The sequence below is a fragment of the Musca autumnalis genome, unplaced genomic scaffold (genome assembly GCF_047663935.1).
Source record: "Musca autumnalis isolate F117 unplaced genomic scaffold, ASM4766393v1 scaffold_1, whole genome shotgun sequence".
NCBI classification, from domain to species: domain Eukaryota; kingdom Metazoa; phylum Arthropoda; class Insecta; order Diptera; family Muscidae; genus Musca; species Musca autumnalis.
In genome coordinates this window covers 173,551,734-173,572,905 of record NW_027411644.1, presented here as the reverse complement: position 1 = coordinate 173,572,905, position 21,172 = coordinate 173,551,734, and the positions used below count along the sequence as shown (strand labels likewise).

The following is a 21,172-nucleotide window of genomic DNA, read 5'->3' as shown; positions in this document are numbered from 1 at the left end:
ACACAAACATCATCTCTATTGGATCGATGGAATGGGTACAAATGCTGATGAAAAGATCGGATCTTTCACGACTTCCTTTGCATTGGTTCAAATCCTAATGAAAAGATCGGATCTTCCACGACTTCCTTTGAACCAATGCAAAAGACGACATGAAATCACGTCATCGCAAAGAACCCCTTCCGTCAAATTTTGCTGGGATACCAATTGTTTAGAAGTTTTAGTTGTTTGATATGCAGGAAATGTAAGACAACATCACGACGACAGTTCTAACAACTTTGGTCTGTTCCAGAAACTGCAAGAATCTACTTATTTTTACTACGATAACAATTTTTCCTTTATGTTATCGGAAAAAATAGTAAAAATTAGTAGATTTTTGCAGTACTGGAACATACCAAAATGAAAATAAACAGGTGTGTAAATAAAAACACAAACATCATCTCTATTGGATGGATGGAATGGGTACAAATGCTGATGAAAAGATCGGATCTTTCACGACTTCCTTTGCATTGGTTCAAATCCTAATGAAAAGATCGGATCTTCCACGACTTCCTTTGAACAAATGCAAAAGATGACATGAAATCACGTCATCGCAAAGAACCCCTTCCGTCAAATTTTGCTGGGATATAGTCGCTAATATGTGCAATATTGGGGATTTTCCTTACGCCATTTACTTTGTGCGTCCACACCAGCAAAAATGTAATAAAATTACGTCTCCACATTGCCTGCGTGGGTAGATATGGAATGTTTTTATTTCGTGTCATATGACATTGATAGATAGTGTAAACTACCTCTAATGAATGTATAGACCATGGCACAATTATAAGGTACAGCGCCAAAAACAGCTGGTTATCACACTAGTTGTCAAAATGCATTATTGTGAATAAAAACACATACAAAATGTAAACAAGCAATTCACAGTAATGCATTATTGTGATCAAATTTGGCGTTTGGTATGATTTGATGTAACACCTTCTTATACCACCATGGTATAGACAAAGAAATCCTCTCGGTAAAATTCTCTCACTCAATGAGAATTGAGTCAGTTTAGGAGCTACTCAATTTTTAAAATGGCAATTACTAAACATTCTTAAACTATTTATGATGGTAAAAGACAATATGTGCGTAATCTTCGCCGGATCTACATCCTCATATAAAAAAAATGCAATTTACCCCAAACCAAAACGCATGAGAGAATACACAGCATATTGAGTGTAAGGGCGACCCCTACAAAAAACAAACACGGGGATACAACTAGAGTTCCTCGATCGATCGAATGCTAGTCGTAATACGAAAGAAGTAAATAATTTTAACTTTCTCCAATATTCTCTAAAATCAAAAACAATATCTTCGATAACTTGCTTTATTTACACAATACTTAGAACTAAAATTTGATTTCATTCACAAAGTAAAGAAATTACAGTTGTTTAGAGCTAAGCCATATTTCTCTGTAGGTTTCATTAGTATACTATTTTTTGTTTGTATAAAAAAAACCAATTCGGTATATAATAATAATTAAAAAAATGTGAGTAAATTTCCACAGAATTAAGGAGACGAACGAACGAATTGAATTATAATGTTCTACAGATATTTATAATCGAGATGATGAAAGGCTACAAAAATCTTTAATCAGAAAATCGAATAAAAAAGGATGTATGGAAGATGTTGTGGAAATTTTCAAGATTTCAACATTTAATTAATATTTTTTTAAAATATATTTTTTATATAAAAACACATAGAAATTATTAATGCAGCAATATTTAATAGAGGTGATTTTTAATGCTTTTTTTTCTATTTTTTATTTATACAAAAGATTATAAAACTAATCTCTTGTACGTAGACCCCAAATAGAAGTTCGTCGGGTACCGACAGTGGGACGTGCCACCGAACTGTGAATAAATTTATTAATGCCAATTTTGGAAAATGTATGTTCGAGCATTTCCAGTGCTGAATCTGTTAGCATTCCAAAAATATCTAAATATGTTAGTGTGGGCATGTTGCGTAATTCTCTGTAATTGAAAAAAGGAAAAAATATGTCATCAGATTGGAAATTTAGTTGAAAATATGGTAGAGTTACTTACATATAAGCTGTGGCAGGTATTAAATAACACCTTGATAATGATAAGTATTCGAGCATTTTAAATTTACATATAATACTTATGGCATTGCCGGTTAAACCAGTACAGTCGGATAAATCCAATTCCAGTAGCTGGGTACAACGTTTTGCTAAACTGGCTAAATCTGTAAATATATAAAGACCAATGTGTTATTGCGGCTATATGGGCATACATACGTATTGTAATAACTTACGTGAATCAAACATGGTTTTTCGACACCCAGCCACATTGAGCCGCATTAAATTTGGTGTTACATTTGTTACCAGAGATGTAACCGCATCAACGGATAAATTTGTCCACGATATATTTAAACTATTCAATTGTTTCAAAGATTCCATAATTTTTCTTACACTCCAGGCTTCCAAACCAGAACACATGGCTAAATTCAAGGCTTCTAGACCAGTATTTTTGGCAATTTCATTACATATTTCATCATTGAGGGCAACATGTTCCAGACTTAGTTTCTTCAATTGACGACAACGTGCCAGTAACATCTTGAGTGAAGGCTTTGTTATGGTAACCATGCTAAGATCTAAATACTGTAATTTCGATTCAAAATTGGGTTCAGCTTCTAGGAATCGTGGTTCAAAAATCGGATGATTGAGCTACAAAACAAAATTGACTTTTAATTAATGATTCAATTCCATTATTACGGGATACCAACCTCTGTTTGAGCCAAACGCAATATAACTACACCTCGTTTTAAAATATTTTCCATTGCACCTGCTTTAATTGAACGACCACCTAAATCCAAACGTGTCCATAGAGATTCATCGCTGGCACAACGATTAAAACGGCGACTCACATAGCCACAACGTAGCAAAGTCTTCTTGGGCAACCATTTGAATATTTGCAAAATGATTTCATCTGAGAGGGTATTGAAGTGATCCTTGCCATCGGGATTGCGTTCGCGCATTGTTTGATTACGAAATAAAAAGAACGTGTCTGAGGGTGCGAAACGCGGTGTCTGTGCCACAATATGGGCAGTCTGTTGTTGCAGTTGTTGCTGCTGTTGTTGTTGAAAGTACTGTTTTTGTAATTGTTGATGTTGCTGCTGCTGTTGTTGCTGTTTTAATATAGCTGCCTGTTGACTAGTTGAGGGCATCATCGATGGAGATTGGGCTCTTTGTGGCAAGGAATTGTTAAAAGTATTCTAAAAGAAGAAAATCCAAATTTATAATATAAGCTGTTTTTCAAAAAAAATATTACTTTTTTAGATTGAGATGATGGTTTATGGAACCTGGATGTAGAGTATCTAAAGCAACCAGAGACACCAGATCGGTAATATCACAACTCCGATCTGGTATTTTGGAAGATAATGACCGACTGATCTTAAAGACGTTAATGCTCATTACGAGTTGTGGCATTCTCTTACTGCCGAGGAAGAACCACCGCTATTTACAATGGCCTTTCTCTTCTAGACATTCACATCCGATATGCCTGATGGGCTGAATTAAACCACCAGCGAAACGATTGTAGCATATTGGTTGGGTGTGTCGGACTTGGCTAGAATTCACTTTTTCAATAGGGTCGTGTTAGCTCGATTAGTTCAATTAATTAAAAACTTGCATAAATAATGCCCTTCGTCCTATCAAGACATTAAATAATAATAGATGATGTTGCGAATGCCATCATGGTAATGCTGAAACCGCTCCAGAAGTCGGGAGTTGAGTATCTCACTAAAGTTCACAACTTGGCGTGCTTGAAGTCTGGAAAATGGGCAGATGGTTCCGCTACTGAAGCCAGCAAGAATGCCAGCAAAAGTGAGTCGTACATACCGATACAGCGTCCAAAACACAATGGTTTCGGCCCAATCCGATACGAAAGAAACCGCTGCCGTGGGATTTCATTGAGATCGGATTGATGACGCCGTGCAAAACATCTGTCCTGCTAGCTTTGTGGTTACAACCATAATAAAATCGCCATTTTCCCGAATCCAATGTAGTGTTATGTTCCGCGCCTGTTATTGGCGCAACAGTCCCATATTCCGACAACGATGATGACTTACTGGGGACTACGTTGTCGCAACATAATGCAATATATTTCCTTCCTATCGCCAATATTTCGAAAGGGGGTCGGTCTAAGTAAATAACTTTATCGAAATTTAAATACTTGCTTTTATCTATGGACACTTCAAAACGATCCTGTATTAGCCCATTAAGCAGTAAAAAATAATAAAACACTCACTTGTTGTAATTGCAATTGTTGCTGCTGCTGTTGTTGTTGTTGCAATAATAGTTGTTGCTGTAGTTGAGCATTCCTGAGAAAACTATTACATGCCACTGTAGCCAAAGGACTTCTAGCATTTTTTCCAGCTGATGATGGTGAATTGCTATTACCAGATACAACAGATCCTCCCACAGTCGCCGCTCCCATTCCCAATATGGCAATTTTCTTTTGTTGACTCGAAACAACATTTGGCATGGGAAACTTGTCATTAATTTTTGTCTTCTGTATAGTTGTTGTTGGTTGTCCTTGGTCATCTGTATAAATGTCAAATGATGATGAAGAATTTGAATTGTTATTTATATTCATTGGATGCGGTTTTAATGGTTGCTGCTGCTGATGATATTGTCCATTTATGGATTTTCCACTTTGTATAGATGCTGTTGTATCATTGGGATCTAAAAAGCTGTGATTACTGGCATTATCATTAGTTGCATCTAGCAACGATGTATCCATATTACGATAGATTTGCCTTTGTTGATGTAAAAATTTTGGTGCATCCAAATTTGGTGTAGCCTCATTGGAATTTTCATCTGCACTCGCTACAGCTAGTGCTATGGCCGAGGCGGCAGACGAGGAACTCTCCTCAGAATCTAACATGCCAATACCCATTTCTTCTAAGTATTCGTTTGTAAGTGCTGAAGGTGATGAAGTACTTTCAAGTTTTGCTAATTTCCACGATGGAGTTTGTGTCGCACTTTTGCTTGGTAAACGTTTTCTGTAAAAAAATTAAAGAGAATAGAGTTTATTCATAATTAGGTTAATTGTGTAATATATCAGTAATAAGGCTGACTGTATGCTAAAATAATCAAAGGCACAAGTGCGGAAATAGGTATGAAAAGACTTTCACCAATTTAAAAAATATATATTGAAGAATGCTGATTGCCGGAGAGACTTAAAATTGCAACGAAAATTGTAAAGTAACTATCGGAGCAAAAAGTTAATTTGCTGATTTTACGTGGATATTTGTATTACAGCCAAAATTTTAGATATTCGCCTACGAGCAGGTTCAGCATCTCTACGGTTTCTATTAATTAATTTGCAAGAAGGTCGAGAGATGTAAATAACGAAAATTTGGTTAGCTGATAGCCTTTCCTGCTATGCTATGTCTTTCCATATTATTTATCTTATATTAATTATAAGATAAATATCAATAAATAAATTAAAACTCATAACTGGAAAAGTGATTTTTCATGGGAAAATGTATTCAATTGTAAACATGACTCTAGCTATGGTAAGACTTTCTGAATGATTCCAGATCGCAGCTACATTTTTTATTATTAACCATTAAAAACTAACATTACCTATGTAGGCTCCCAAACTGTTGTAACAGAGATTTAGTTAAAGGAGAGATACATAATTGCCCAGCAAACCAATCGTACCGACATCGTAACGAAATCGGACGATACGTCCGATATCTGATCCGAAATCGTAACGATATCTTAACGAAAGTTGTATGAAGTGGTTGACATAATTTCGGAACGAAATGTCTTAGCGACATCGGATCGATTTCGGTCCGATTTCGTAACGAAATCTGAAGAAAATCTTTGGGAAATTCGGACAGGAAATTTCTTTCCGACATTCGTTCCGAAATCGGAACGAAATCGGTACAAAATCTGAACTATTTCCTCTCCGAAAAATCGTTTAGAAATCGGAACGAAATCTGAACGACTTTGCTTACAAAATTGTTCAGACGTGTCGGACATCAGACATTTGGTTTGCTGGGTGCATGCATCGTTCACTTGACAATGTGTATGTTTGTTTCATTTATTAACCAGCATCAATTTATTAAAAATTTTAAATCTGTAATTTTTTGTTGTTTTTAGGTTATAAAATTGTTTACCTTATTCAAGTATGCATGTGTGAGTGAGAAAGTATTTATTCATCGAAAGATAACAAAGATGTTTACTTTTCCTTAAAATATACATATATGGAATACATAAATAAGGCAATGACCCAAGATTATTGTCAAAACCAATAAATAAACATAAAACCCTAGAAACCCCTAAATCCACGCCCAACATAATACATATGCCGAAGCCGCTAACAATGGATATGTACCTCTTAATATGACCCCATATGATGAAGCCAACTAAACACTTTTTAGTTCAATATAGATGCCACACACAAAACAACGATTTTCAACAAATAATGGACAAATGACTGACTACATAAATGGAAAACAAAACTTTTGAGAATATACATTTTTAAAAACACCAAGATATGTAAATACATACGTGCAACAGCAAAGAAAAAGGAGGGGAGTTTATTTCACCACAAATATACACTACACTCTTCAGTCAGCATTTATTAGTCTTCAATTTTCCTAAATATTTTTGTCTACGGCACATTAATTCATGATTTCATTTAATTCACGTAGTTGACTTTTGGCACTTGTCACTTAACTATTGCTTTTGTGCAAAAAATCTATTTGTTTTGTTAATAAATAATTTTTTTTTTTCACAAACACTGGTTGCAATCGAAACCTTAAAAATTGACATTGCATTTTTTTGTTTGTTTGCTACTCTCATTCGTTGTATACATTTTTCTCACACAATCTCGATACGGGGGTTCACTGTTTCTCGCTCTCTAATGTGACACGTTTTCAAGAGAAGAGAAGAACTGCAGTTCTTCACTGCTTTTTATTGCGACTTTATTTTTAATTCTTTCTTACCTTGTTGGACACAAATTTTCGTTGTTTTCCTTGGCTTTTGTTAGTTTATTATTCATTTTTTTTAATTATTAATTTTATTTGTTTGAAGGAACTTTTATACAAAGCACCACACGAGGTTTTTTTTATTAAATAATTCAACAAGTATAATTTCGCTCTGGACTCCACGATATTTTTTAATGTGAATAGAACGAAGTGCGCGGGAACATGTAATTGACAACTTGACGTAACTAATCGATTACAGCCAATTTACTAGAGGTGGCAAATATGGCACTATCGATAATATCGATTATTTTTAAAAAAATTCAATATCGATAGATAGTTTCGTCTATCGATATTATCGAACTGAAAATCCCTAACCTAAGTCTGTGTTTAGGCACACAAATTTTTCGGAAAAGTAAATTGAGTTTTTTGGGAGAGAGCGGAGAGGAAAGAGCTCCTCAATACTCTTTCCTACCCCCGATTGCCTAAAAACTGAATTTACTTTCCCGAGAAATTTGTGTGTCTAAACACGGACTAAAGTGGGGCACACACTAGAGCTGGCAAACCATCGATATTCCCAACATTAGATATTTTCGATATAATGTTTTAAAATATCGATTGCTATCGATACTATCGTTAAGTTGTCATCGCCATTAATTTGGAGATGAAAATGGCGGAAATGTCAATGATTTTCTTGAAATTATGCAAAAATAGTTCACAGAAATGTAAAGGAGAATAAACAAATGCTTTTACATCTTTGTGTTTATTTCAGCTTGAGTCCATATTTTGTTGTAATTTAATTGTTTGAATAACAACAAAATATTTTAAAGTGGATATGGAATTGATTAGTTGCGGGCGAAGGGTAGGGAATACTATAAGAGCAGTACACATTGTCAGTTTTGAATGTCGATATTTCGCAGTTATCGATAACTGTCCAACCGTCCAGCAAACACAAAACATTTTTGGTCTGTTCCAGTACTGCAAGAATCTACTAATTTTTACTATTTTTTTCGATAATATAAAGGAAAAAATTTTATTGTAGTAAAAAATAGTAGATTCTTGCAGGTTCAGGAACAGAGCATTTGTGGTTGCATGATGAATGACAAAAATGAACGGCCACACTAGCAAGCACCAACAAAGCTGTCATTTAAAACTGGCAATGTGTGCTCAGCTTTAGTTTCAATTGTCACCAAACAACTTCATCAGTTCCCTTTTTTCGCCGACTCTGTATCGATAAACAGGTCAATAAAGCCATCTAGCAAATTAAATAAAATGAGAAATTTGCTGTATGGCCCTAAAGCTGTTTACCCTACAATTTGAGTCGAACTAAAGAATTTCATATCCACCACTGTTTTTTATGTCGTCTTTGCTTCGCAAAGAATACGAACATAGGAATGTTGCTTCAATAAGCGGGGGTAAAAACAATAAGAAAGTTGTTTTTGCATTACGCATTGGTCAACAAGGCCGCAGAATTTTACATCTTTGTGTTTATTTCAGCTTGAGTCCATATTTTGTTGTAATTCAACTAATCAATTTCATATTTACTTTAAAATATTTTGTTGTTATTCAAACAATTGAATTACAACAAAATATGGACTCAAGCTGAAATAAACACAAAGATGTTGTTACGAGACCCTATATTGGTGCTAGGACGGCTTCCGGCAGCTCATATCCTCAGGAGGTTCCAACCCTTCCAATCCTAGACCAGGGAATGAACATTAAATTGAGACAGTATTAAAGAAATCACAACAAAGAAACTAATAAAACACACCACGCATCATTCTTTTAGGCGGCTTGTTGAAGATGCCCCCACACTTGCCCTCCCAGCCATGATCCTTATTGTCCAAAAAAAAAAACTAATATTTTCAAGGACCCCATATCGACCACACTTATAGTACTTACCAACCTATGTCATTATTTTTGCTCCCTCCCTCTAGATAATTTCCATTCAGTGCATCATAACGTGTTTAATTAATAAAATATGGAGATTTATTAAGTTTAATTATTAGAGTATTTAAATATTTCTTCTGGTATATTATCCTTACTAGCTAATTAACAATTTATATTGAAAAATAAAATAGACTAATAAAACCAGACGATGCTTAGATTCGAGCCATTTGTTCAGGTCTACCGACTCGAAAAACCCTAGACTATCTTCTCTCCGCTTTTGACGGGGTTTATACTACGCTACTTCACCTAACTGAAAGAGCTCTCTAAGTTGGGTTCTACTATCTGCCACTACACAGATTCAAAGTTCTCTAATAGGTTCTAGGCCTTAACGAAGGGTAAATCCTGCGCTCACCGTGATTTACTAAGCTGGTATTATTAACCTTTACAAAGCAAAGTTTAAACGTTCCCTCAACTCACATACAATTAAACGACACAAAAAACGACACAAACACACAAATTTAAAATATCGGTTTTTCTTTTTGTATCTGGCAAGACGTTTTGCCCATATGTAGTTTTTTCCTCCACTTTCTATTGAAGTCTTATCACTGAATTCTTGTTTCTTATTTCTTTTTTAGATGGTAATGCCGAGGGTAGCCACTTGCTTCTGTTTGGCAGTTACAGGAAGTTTTAATAGAAGCGACACAAATCAGCAGCTCCCACTTGGTAAATATTATCAATAAGCTTGAGTTACCTTGAGTTTATCACTTGCTAACGAATGGGTTTTCAAATTTTGTTTTCCTCACAGGTACCTTGGTATCGGTGTCGAGGCCGTCAATGTGGCAGTGGTTCCTTTGATGTTAGTTTCCTGCCAGGCCCACTCACGGAGATTCACACGACTTCTCGGAAAAAAATATTGCTGACCTCCCCGTTCCAAATTGTTGAGGAGATCAGTGGAATTATTTGGCAGTTGGACGACTTAGCTTTAGTAAACAAATAAAAACGAAACAAACCGTTCTAAATGTTTGTTAATAACGTCACAATAGAACACACTTACATATCTTATAATTCACGCCAAACATACGTTTAATAGGCAAAATAAAACACAAGTTCTCAAATAAATATTTTAAAAGTTACTAAACTTGTATTATTCAATTGAGTTTTTGACCGTGTTCTCTATCTTCGACACCAATAATTATTACCCGCGTTTGCGTTGGGCAGTAGCTTTATATATGGTTGTAGGCCACGCCATCCGATAGTTTTCCCTCCTTTGAAGCATTTTCCCACAATTTTCCGACATTTATTATTACCCCTTTGTTTATTTTTCTACATTCTCCCCTCAGTACGATACGTAATCTTAGGTACGTCTTTATCGCGTGTCGACTAACTAGAGAAAGGTAGAGCTTATAGTGGCAACACCATCACTAAGTGGCAACACTGTCCTGAAGGGATAACCTTGTCTCGACGTGGCATCACTGTCCCAACATTTCCGTTTAATTTTTTCCCTACGCTGTACAAGTTCGCTGCCGGTAAATTTATAAAAAATTTCTTGAACAATTTTGCCCGTACCGACCCACGCAACAAAACTTCAACACTTCGCCGGCATCCGAGAGAAGTGGTGATGTGCGGGTGTGTTACAATGTTGCGGAATCGTTTTTACAATGGATTCAGTGATATGCCACAAGATATTCACCTAACATATACCACGTGGAGCGGCTCACTTGCCTTGGAAACCCCAGCTAAAGGTATGAAATATCCTTCTCATCAATCATGGCCTTATCTTAACGCCAATTGATTAGCATGCGTTTTCTATTCTAGATACACATATTTGTAAATGACAAAAAATGTTGGAATACAAAAACGCATTTTTTTCAAAGGCCTCAGTAGCCATTCGTACAGGCCTGTGTGTTTGGTTACGCACAAATCGTCATTCATACATATGTACCGTTTCAAGAATGAATTTGGTGTCTCATGTTTGATATGTAAACGTATACGAAATCACACTACCCCCCTTAATGACACACATGTATACACACATACATGATATGAACATATGTGTTTAATGACAAAGCCAGTGCATTTTCAATATCGGCGTTCATAGTCTCGAACACGGTAAGGCAATTATGTAATGAAAACATTGCAACCCTAAACTACATTTTCTGCCAAATTCGTTCTAATTTCTATGTCTTCATTTTTGTTCCAGATAATTTCTTCTCCAGTTTTTAATTACGTGTTATTCGATGGGAACCCTACGTTATGACACTTTCGTTCGCACCAGTCTGTAAGATATATAGGCTTTGAGCAAGTGCCAATGTTTACGTTTAAGAATGAACTGGTTTCTGTGTTCACATATAAGAATCGTATTCACAAGCGCTCAATGGTATGAATACTTATTATGTTGCATGACTAAGGCTGAGACTCAAAAAATGTAAACAGTCACTGAGTTCCTTTCGATGTCGATGGCGAAAACCAGTGGATATACATACGGATTTCGGGGAGGATGCTGTTGGAGACTGAGGATACATAGGGTAAGTTGTTACTTCGTGGTGATGATACTACCGCAATTCTTAAAGTGTGTCAAGCCGTGTGCTATTCTTCATGGCCTTAGAAGGAGAAAGTGTTTTATCTGTTTATGTACGACGTACAAATACATCCAATCAGTGCAAACGGCAACATGGATATTTTGTTTTTATTATTTGTGTAGATTGCTCGAGTAGAAAATAATTAGGCAGAAATGTTCTACGTGGCTAAATATCAATTACAGTTGTAAACACATACGTGAAGGAACCATTGTTACAAAAAACTCGCTATTTTGTGAACATGACGTGGCCATGAAATTTTGCTGTTCCTATTTTAAGGGATTATTTCAGTGCTCTAATTGTGACCTACGTGTCTAATCTGACAGAAAACACGAGTGTTAGAGGACTAATCATATTTTTATTTCTTTTCTAGTGATTTAATGGAAATTGTGTGTGCTTGGTATGCGGAGTACAATTTGAAACCACTCAATGATATCCCATGCAAACGACGGAGAGGTGGACAATTATTTTTTTTGTCATTTCTACGCAGACTCATACCCCCTAATACTCCGGACGAACTCAGGGATAAGCAGAACTCCTTTGTATTCAGAGAATATGGACACTTTATGGTAAGTCATCAATTTTCTTAGTATCTTCATATTAAAAAAATCAATGTTTGCGAGACTATCACGGGAAGATAGATCTGTCTATGTCATTAATTTATCCCCGTTGCATGTCGGAGAGAAAGGTAATATCGGACATTAATGCGTTTAATTACATTCATTATACCATCCCCATGATATTATTCGCGGACTTTACTACAAGTGTACTTTTCTACCAATGGTGCGCCGTAATGATTAATTGGAACTGCCTGCGATGGTGTCGATTTGACATTTGTATGGCATGTGATATGTTTTCCTTTTTTTATATATATATTTTCAAACTATGCAAACAGTGGATGACTTATTTATGTTACTATTCAGCTGAAGCTGATTAGACGTGCCTACATTGCGGTTTTATTTAAGTCGCACTATTTTAGCCATATCTAGCTGGGAATTTGTATATTGATTTCAAGGTATGATATGAAGACAACGTAATTTGTTTGAAGAGTAAAATACTGTGGTTATTATGATGGGTTAAAAAAAATATAAACACATTATAGGATAAGAGGTTTATATCATTGAATATGGAATAATGCGATCTCAGGAATCCTGTTTCGATAGTGATGTGTGGTTGTTGGGTGGTTGCTGTTTGAGGAGTATTGTTTGCCCCCGTAGTTCTTAAGGATGCTTTCTACAAGCTGCTGTTGGGTGTTTTTAAGTACGAGTGAACTAGACTTCGTTCTCATTCAACCTTTCCACTAACTGACTTATTCATAGTGATGTTTGCGAAAAAAGTGCGAGTGTATGTATACGCTGTTTCCTACTAGTACCTAATTCGGGGTTTTTAGGACATACCTTATAGGCGTGTGTGAATATAAAGCTGATTCTTAAGCCTTTCTATGATGAACGTTTTAGGGATTCTCCGTTTAATTTTGCCCCCCGTTCTGTGGATTTAGTATATTTATACAGCCGTCATTTCCCAACGTGGGGAACTCCCACACCCTGAGTTTTTACAAAGCCGGGCATTCGAGAATAATTCTTAGTCCAATAAGGTGTATGTACTGAGGTACTTTAACATGTGCAAAGTATTGCAACATGCTCATGAACATGCGAAAGGATCTCGGACTGCAAATGTGGCGAAGACAAGAAATAACGTGGTTGTTTTTTTTTTATGCCAAGGTTATTATGGTTTGTATGGCCGACCTGCAGGCTGAATCGATGACTTCTTTTACAAAAGTAAAATTGTACGACTCTACTGTAGGTTGTATATGGTAGCTGAGAATTTCGGTTAATTGGTATTGAGTTTTAGATCTGCGGATCGTAAATTGGTATGGAAAATGGTAAATGGTATGGAATCAATGGTACTGTAGGATTTTCCATTCTTCTTCAGTATAAATGGTAGCTGTCTTCACGTTACGAATAAAAACGCGTATATGGGACAATTCACACGCATGAATTTATCCTATATTGCACTTAATTCATTCGTATCTCCGACGTATTGCCCATTCGTTTAGAACTTAATATCCTTTGCATGGTAATGACCTAATGGTTTACCTTGCAAATTCTCAAGTTCATACATATTATTTCCGACTGGTTTTACAATCCTACATTTTATAAATTTTTTTGAAAATTTGGAATTTACATTATTTTTAAAATCGGATAGTACATGATTGCGGCGGTATACCTCTTGGCCGGGTTGGAATCTAATCACTCTGGCCCTGGCGTTGTATCTTTTTGAACTCACTTCGTAGGCCCTATGCATATTTTCTTTGATCTTTTCTCTCATTATGGCCATTTTATCTCCTTTGCTCAGTCCTATAATTTGATGGTCGGTTAATGACTTTAGCTGACGGGCTAATTTGTAGTCCGCTCCACTTGTGTACATATTGTAGCCGAACAAAGCAAAAAATGGGTTTACACCTGTAGCCGAATGTACAGCTGTTCGGAGGGAGCATTCAATCTCCGATAAGTACAAGTCCCAGTCACGATGGTCATTTTCTACGTAAGTCCGTATTGCTGCTAATACGGACTGATTGACTCTTTCTGCCGCGTTAGACTGGGGAGAGTAGAAAGCTGTTTTTATGTGATTTATTCGATACGTTTTTATCATTTCTTCGAATGATTTTGAGACAAATTGTTTCCCATTATCACTATGAATTGTCTCGGGCACGCCGAACTTATGAAATATTTCGCGTGTTAAGAATTCAATAACTTTTTGCGAGGTGGCTTCTTTCATAGCATGGAGAAAAATAAACTTGGTAAAATGGTCCAAGACTATGAATATGTACGAGTTCCCTTTCTTGGATCTGGGGTATTTACCCAGGAAATCAATATAGAGTTTTTGGAATGGCCTCTCTGTAACAACTTCATTTCCTATAGTTGGTTGTAAGTGTTGATTTGAGGGCTTGGATTCTTTGCAGACTTGGCAGTTACGTACGTATTGCCGAACTTGACTTGCCATTTTTGGCCAATAATAAAAATTCTTTAATCGATTTAAGGTTTTTGCTATACCACCATGTCCAGTTATTAGTTCATTGTGGGCCTTTTCTATTAAGACGTGTGTGATATCCTCAGGGATCCACAGCTTCCATTCCGCCTCTTCCAAACCATCATCAACTACCTTAGGGCGAATAAAAATTTTCTCCCCTTGTACTTTCAGGTCGGGAAGCCTCTCCTTATTTTTTAAAATATTATTTCTAAGGTCACTGTACTCCTCACTTTCAAAGGCGTTTGTTTGGAAATCAAATATGTCATCTTCGTTGACTTCCTCAACTTCGAAAGTCCCTTCTATGGGCATTCTCGACAGTGTATCCGCAACTATATTTTCCGCCCCTTTTCGGTGTACTATCGAAAAGTCGTAGGCTTGAAGCTGTAGCGACCATCTTGCCAGACGGCCACTAAGGTCTTTCAGTGACATCAGCCACTTCAAGCTGGCATGGTCTGTGATCACGGTAAATCGCATCATTTCCACGTACGGGCGAAATCTTTTGATAGCCAATACAGCTGATAGGCACTCTTTCTCAGTCACTGAATAATTACGTTGACATGCATTCAGTTTCTGAGAATAGAACGCTATCGGGTTCTCTTCCTCGTTTGAATTCTTTTGAAATAATACGGCCCCCACTCCATAATCCGATGCATCGCATTGGATAAAGAATTCTTTGCTAAAGTCGGGGTGACGTAAGACGGGGGCCGATATTAATGAGTGTTTAAGCTTTTCAAAAGCTTCAATGGCTTGTGGTGTTAAGGTGAACTTCTGCCCTTTCTTGAGAGTATCCGTGAGGGGTGCTGATATAGAAGCAAAGTCCTTAATAAATCTCCTATACCAGCCGGCCGTCCCAAGGAAGCTTCTGACCTCTCTTGGGGATTTTGGCAATTTTATTCTCGATATAGCTGAAACCTTTTCTGGGTCGGTTTTCAGCGTTCCCCCTCCAATAATAAACCCCAAATATTTCAACTCCTTGAAACAGAAAAGGGACTTTTTCAGACCTATTGTTAGGTTGGCTTTGTTAAGACAATCAGCAACTTCGCTCAGGATTTTTAAATGGTGATCGAAATCATCAGCAATGATCAGCAGGTCATCTAAATATATGAAGACGTTAGATTTTAGTCTCGATGGTATGACTTTATCCATCAATCTACACAATCTCTGGGCCGCATTACATAGCCCGAAAGGCATTACTCTGAATTGGTAGAGGGGCCTTCCGGGTACAGTGAATGCGGTATATGGTTTTGCCTCCTCCTCCAATTCAATTTGCCAAAAGGCGTATTTTAAATCAACACTGCTGATATAATATGTCTGGTCAATCCTACTTAGGATGCCATCAATGTTTTGGAGTGGATAGGCGTCTTTTATTGTGAGTGCATTTAATTTTCTGGCGTCAAGGCAGAATCTATTTTTGCCAGGTTTTCTCACAACTGTTGTTCTGTTACTCCACGGTCCATTGCTCTCTTCTATTACATTTAATGCTAACATATTGTCGATTTCCTTGTACACGATTTCCTGTACCGCTGGAGAAAGGGGGTAGTGTTTATCTTTAACGGGCACAGCCCCCTCGATCAATTTTATTTCATGTTTTTCTAAAGATGTACAACCTAACCCTTTTTCTTCGAACGTAGGGAATTTAGCAATTATTTGTTCCAATCGTTTCTTTTGCTCAGCCGTTAATTCATGCATTTCCGATTTTTCTGTTTTTTGTTCTCCTCTCATCTTTTCTTGGAGTTCAATACTTATTTCCGCTATTGGAATCAAATCTGGGGCTATCCCAAAAGACCTCCAAAAATCAACACCTAAGTATAGTTGTTGTTCCAAATCCGGACAGAGATACAGGGTAATCTCTGATTCTTTATTTTTGTACTTTATTGCGGTTCGCACTTTTCCTAATATTCTGTGGGCTTGGCCGGTAGCAGTCTTAACGTTTGAAAAGTATGTTTCCACTTTCAATTGCAAACTCTCCACTACCTCACGACACCCTTTCCCTAAGAGACTAACTGAGGCCCCGGAATCTAATAAACCTGAAATTTCGATCCCGCCAAGTTCCACGGTGGCGTATGGCCTTTGGTCTTTAGACCATATACATCGCTCCATAGCTTCACAAATTAGTTTCCTGGTAGCTTTGTTTTGTTTTTGTCGCATTCTCATTTTGTTTATCCTCTCTTTTGTTTTATTATTTTTGGGATTTGTTGATTCTGTTGTTTCCACAAACTGACTTAAATCAGCACGATTGAGATTATGGCTATTTTCACTAAAAATTCTTTTTCTGATTATTTGATAGTTCTTTTGCCTTTCCTGTAGAGGAAGGTAATGCCTAATTGCTGGATAAATATCTATGGTGGATCCACTATTTACTTCTGTTGATTCTGGTTTGCGGGTTGTTCCTTGGAACGATGGTTCCCCGCGGCAACCATGTTCTTGCGTGTGTTTTCCGAGGCACAATCTGTGCATCTCGGACTAATTGTGTTCGCCTTTCCGCACTTAAAGCAGAACTTATTTCTGAAGGGAGCTGGGCAGTCACGGAACATATGTCCGGGCTTCCTGCAGTTCCAACAGATTATTGTTTCTCCTACTGCTGCCACCTCCACCTCTTCTTCTATCCCGAAGGGTTCGGTTATCTCTTCTCTTTCTTCTTCGCGGATTGCATTGACGCGCATAGCTCGGTTTTGTGCTGGTTGCGGTGCAAATACATGGTCTTTCTTGAAAAAAGTTTTCTCAATTTCTATGCACTCAACCCTGAGTTGTTCTAACGATGAAACTTTTAATGCATATGCTATGCTTGCCAGAGGCTTTCTTAAATTTCTTTTAGCGAGACCTATCATCTCATATTCGCTCACTGAGCGCTGCAGCCTAGACCTCATCAGGTTCAGGTCGTCGAAAAATGAGTCTATGGTCTCTCCTGGCATTTGCTTCCTTTCTAAGAGATCCCTCATTTCTTCAAAACATGATCTCCTCGTTTGGTAACGTTCAGTTAGAGCATGCTTTAGGGCTGGCCAGACATCTATGTTGCCATTTCTCTGCTGTAACCAGTACCACTCTAAAGCTGAACCTGACATCAGAATATGAAATTCGTCTAGAATATCTTCCCACTGCAATTTGTAATGCTTCTGGAAATATTCTAGACGATAGATAAAATCGTCAACGGACATTCCATTCGGATTCCCGTTAAAATTTAAACCGAACCTTTCTATTTTTATACCCCTATTGTTGCCACTCGGTGTTATACTGGGTATGACACAACTTCCTCTACTTTCGCTCTCTCCGCTATGACAGGAAGGTGGGGCCGTATTGCCACTGGTAACAGAACTAGCTGATTCGGTATTTGGGTTTTCTCTGATACGATTATTTGCCAAAACATTTACGGTTTCTTGTAGTTTTCCTATGGCGGCATAGATTAACTCCATTTCTTTATTGACACTTGTCTGTACCATCGATCTTACACTTGACTGTATATAATTGATGCTGTCATTACTCATCCCACCAAAGGCATTTTCTAACTCAATAGGCGGCGGAATGTTACCTAATATATCTCTGGCATTGCTTGCCTCTTGGCTAGTAGACGCCTGCATGTCTTGGTTAGATCTTGGTGCAGACATACCTGATGCGGATAGGTCTAACTGATTCACTTGTGGATTTTTAGTTTTCTTTTTCTTCGTTTTTGGCTGCAGATGGTAGGAATAACGGCTTAGGTCAAAAGCTGATACCCTATTTCGTTTACTTCTTCTTCTACCTTCTTCCAATACACTCATTGAATATAAATAATCAGATATAGCAGGTCGAATTAAAAACAGTGTGCCGAAAAAACATTTAACTTTTCTACCAAATGTTGGAAAATTGCGGGTTTAGTAAATAATTACAAGGAAATGCTGTTCATAAGCTTTAATTTGCCAATTAAAATAATTATTAGCGGTGTTTTTTTTTTATGTTATAAAATAAGTAAACAAATTAAACAGATAAATAATACTAATTAGTTAACTACTTATATGCGAACAAACTTTAGTAAATTAAGTTACAAATACAACTTCTTTTGATTAAGTTCGAGGGAGTTTGCAAAGGCATGACTTATTTTCAAGGTCGATTTATACAAGTGTGTCGATTCTTTTTTTTTTTTGTAAGTGTCCCCTTGGGGTTAATAAAAATGATGCGTTGATAGACTGATAATCTACACTATACATATTACCCACTGAATGCCAAGGCAATTTCCTAAATCACTTAGACAAAAAGATCTCTTGGACGTCAAATATATCAATCCAGATACTTTCTTCTTCATAAAAAAAGATCTTGTACATTTAACATAGACATTCTGTCGCTATTGAAACTACTCTACGATTGTTGAAGACACTTCTTCAATGTTACAATTCCTACACAATACAATTATTTCATCCACACACACAAAATAAAGCTATTGCGCTGGAAAAAAAATGAATTTGGAGAAATAACCCTTATTTTCAATATGCCTGTCCTACCCTGCACTTTAGAACAATTCCATTTAGAATTGTGGTTACAATCTCAGGAAAACAATGAAAATGTGGTTACCTCTTTTATATTATTGAATTAACTGAATCGGATCTATTGTTATCTGCGCGTAGGTCTTAATGCGCATTTTCACTATGCGTCGCGCCTGTGTTGCCGCTAATTGATGCAGCTTAGTTGTTGTTGTTTTACGGCGGGATACCTTTTCATTTGCATCAACAAAATTTTGGGCGCGAAGCGTCATTTGCTTGGGCGCCATTACTTTTACGAGACCCTATATTGGTGCTAGGACGGCTTCCGGCAGCTCATATCCTCAGGAGGTTCCAACCCTTCCAATCCTAGACCAGGGAATGAACATTAAATTGAGACAGTATTAAAGAAATCACAACAAAGAAACTAATAAAACACACCACGCATCATTCTTTTAGGCGGCTTGTTGAAGATGCCCCCACACTTGCCCTCCCAGCCATGATCCTTATTGTCCAAAAAAAAAAACTAATATTTTCAAGGACCCCATATCGACCACACTTATAGTACTTACCAACCTATGTCATTATTTTTGCTCCCTCCCTCTAGATAATTTCCATTCAGTGCATCATAACGTGTTTAATTAATAAAATATGGAGATTTATTAAGTTTAATTATTAGAGTATTTAAATATTTCTTCTGGTATATTATCCTTACTAGCTAATTAACAATTTATATTGAAAAATAAAATAGACTAATAAAACCAGACGATGCTTAGATTCGAGCCATTTGTTCAGGTCTACCGACTCGAAAAACCCTAGACTATCTTCTCTCCGCTTTTGACGGGGTTTATACTACGCTACTTCACCTAACTGAAAGAGCTCTCTAAGTTGGGTTCTACTATCTGCCACTACACAGATTCAAAGTTCTCTAATAGGTTCTAGGCCTTAACGAAGGGTAAATCCTGCGCTCACCGTGATTTACTAAGCTGGTATTATTAACCTTTACAAAGCAAAGTTTAAACGTTCCCTCAACTCACATACAATTAAACGACACAAAAAACGACACAAACACACAAATTTAAAATATCGGTTTTTCTTTTTGTATCTGGCAAGACGTTTTGCCCATATGTAGTTTTTTCCTCCACTTTCTATTGAAGTCTTATCACTGAATTCTTGTTTCTTATTTCTTTTTTAGATGGTAATGCCGAGGGTAGCCACTTGCTTCTGTTTGGCAGTTACAGGAAGTTTTAATAGAAGCGACACAAATCAGCAGCTCCCACTTGGTAAATATTATCAATAAGCTTGAGTTACCTTGAGTTTATCACTTGCTAACGAATGGGTTTTCAAATTTTGTTTTCCTCACAGGTACCTTGGTATCGGTGTCGAGGCCGTCAATGTGGCAGTGGTTCCTTTGATGTTAGTTTCCTGCCAGGCCCACTCACGGAGATTCACACGACTTCTCGGAAAAAAATATTGCTGACCTCCCCGTTCCAAATTGTTGAGGAGATCAGTGGAATTATTTGGCAGTTGGACGACTTAGCTTTAGTAAACAAATAAAAACGAAACAAACCGTTCTAAATGTTTGTTAATAACGTCACAATAGAACACACTTACATATCTTATAATTCACGCCAAACATACGTTTAATAGGCAAAATAAAACACAAGTTCTCAAATAAATATTTTAAAAGTTACTAAACTTGTATTATTCAATTGAGTTTTTGACCGTGTTCTCTATCTTCGACACCAATAATTATTACCCGCGTTTGCGTTGGGCAGTAGCTTTATATATGGTTGTAGGCCACGCCATCCGATAGTTTTCCCTCCTTTGAAGCATTTTCCCACAATTTTCCGACATTTATTATTACCCCTTTGTTTATTTTTCTACATTCTCCCCTCAGTACGATACGTAATCTTAGGTACGTCTTTATCGCGTGTCGACTAACTAGAGAAAGGTAGAGCTTATAGTGGCAACACCATCACTAAGTGGCAACACTGTCCTGAAGGGATAACCTTGTCTCGACGTGGCATCACTGTCCCAACATTTCCGTTTAATTTTTTCCCTACGCTGTACAAGTTCGCTGCCGGTAAATTTATAAAAAATTTCTTGAACAATTTTGCCCGTACCGACCCACGCAACAATGTAAAATTCTGCAGTCCAACAGTAAAAAAACACCAACAACAATAATAGGCATCAGCACGGCCTTGTTGACCAATGCGTAATGCAAAAACAACT

General features: G+C 37.0%; 1 protein-coding gene and 1 long non-coding RNA gene across 4 annotated transcripts; one reads left to right on the top strand and one right to left on the bottom strand.

The window, feature by feature from the left end:
• Window positions 1-1,346: 1,346 nt before the first annotated feature.
• Skp2 (S-phase kinase-associated protein 2) lies at window positions 1,347-7,263 on the bottom strand. Of its 2 annotated transcripts, none has more exons than XM_073958990.1 (6): window positions 7,015-7,263; window positions 4,302-5,058; window positions 2,779-3,267; window positions 2,308-2,719; window positions 2,079-2,238; window positions 1,347-2,006 (listed from the first exon to the last, which is right to left on the bottom strand). In XM_073958990.1, exons 1-6 carry the CDS (start codon window positions 7,068-7,070, stop codon window positions 1,820-1,822), a joined length of 2,061 nt encoding a protein of 686 aa, XP_073815091.1. In that variant the 5' UTR covers window positions 7,071-7,263; the 3' UTR covers window positions 1,347-1,819. The 2 variants fall into 2 exon arrangements, with proteins under 2 accessions (XP_073815091.1, XP_073815092.1); XM_073958991.1 differs by having other exon boundaries at window positions 6,578-7,243.
• Window positions 7,264-10,316: 3,053 nt separating this feature from the next.
• On the top strand, window positions 10,317-20,630 carry LOC141388754 (uncharacterized). 2 transcript variants are annotated; one of them, XR_012408925.1, is made up of 6 exons: window positions 10,317-10,625; window positions 10,680-10,992; window positions 11,084-11,408; window positions 11,833-12,028; window positions 20,133-20,220; window positions 20,303-20,630. It is a non-coding gene; the product is annotated as an uncharacterized lncRNA (long non-coding RNA). The 2 variants fall into 2 exon arrangements; XR_012408924.1 differs by having other exon boundaries at window positions 10,320-10,625; window positions 10,699-10,992.
• Window positions 20,631-21,172: the final 542 nt, after the last annotated feature.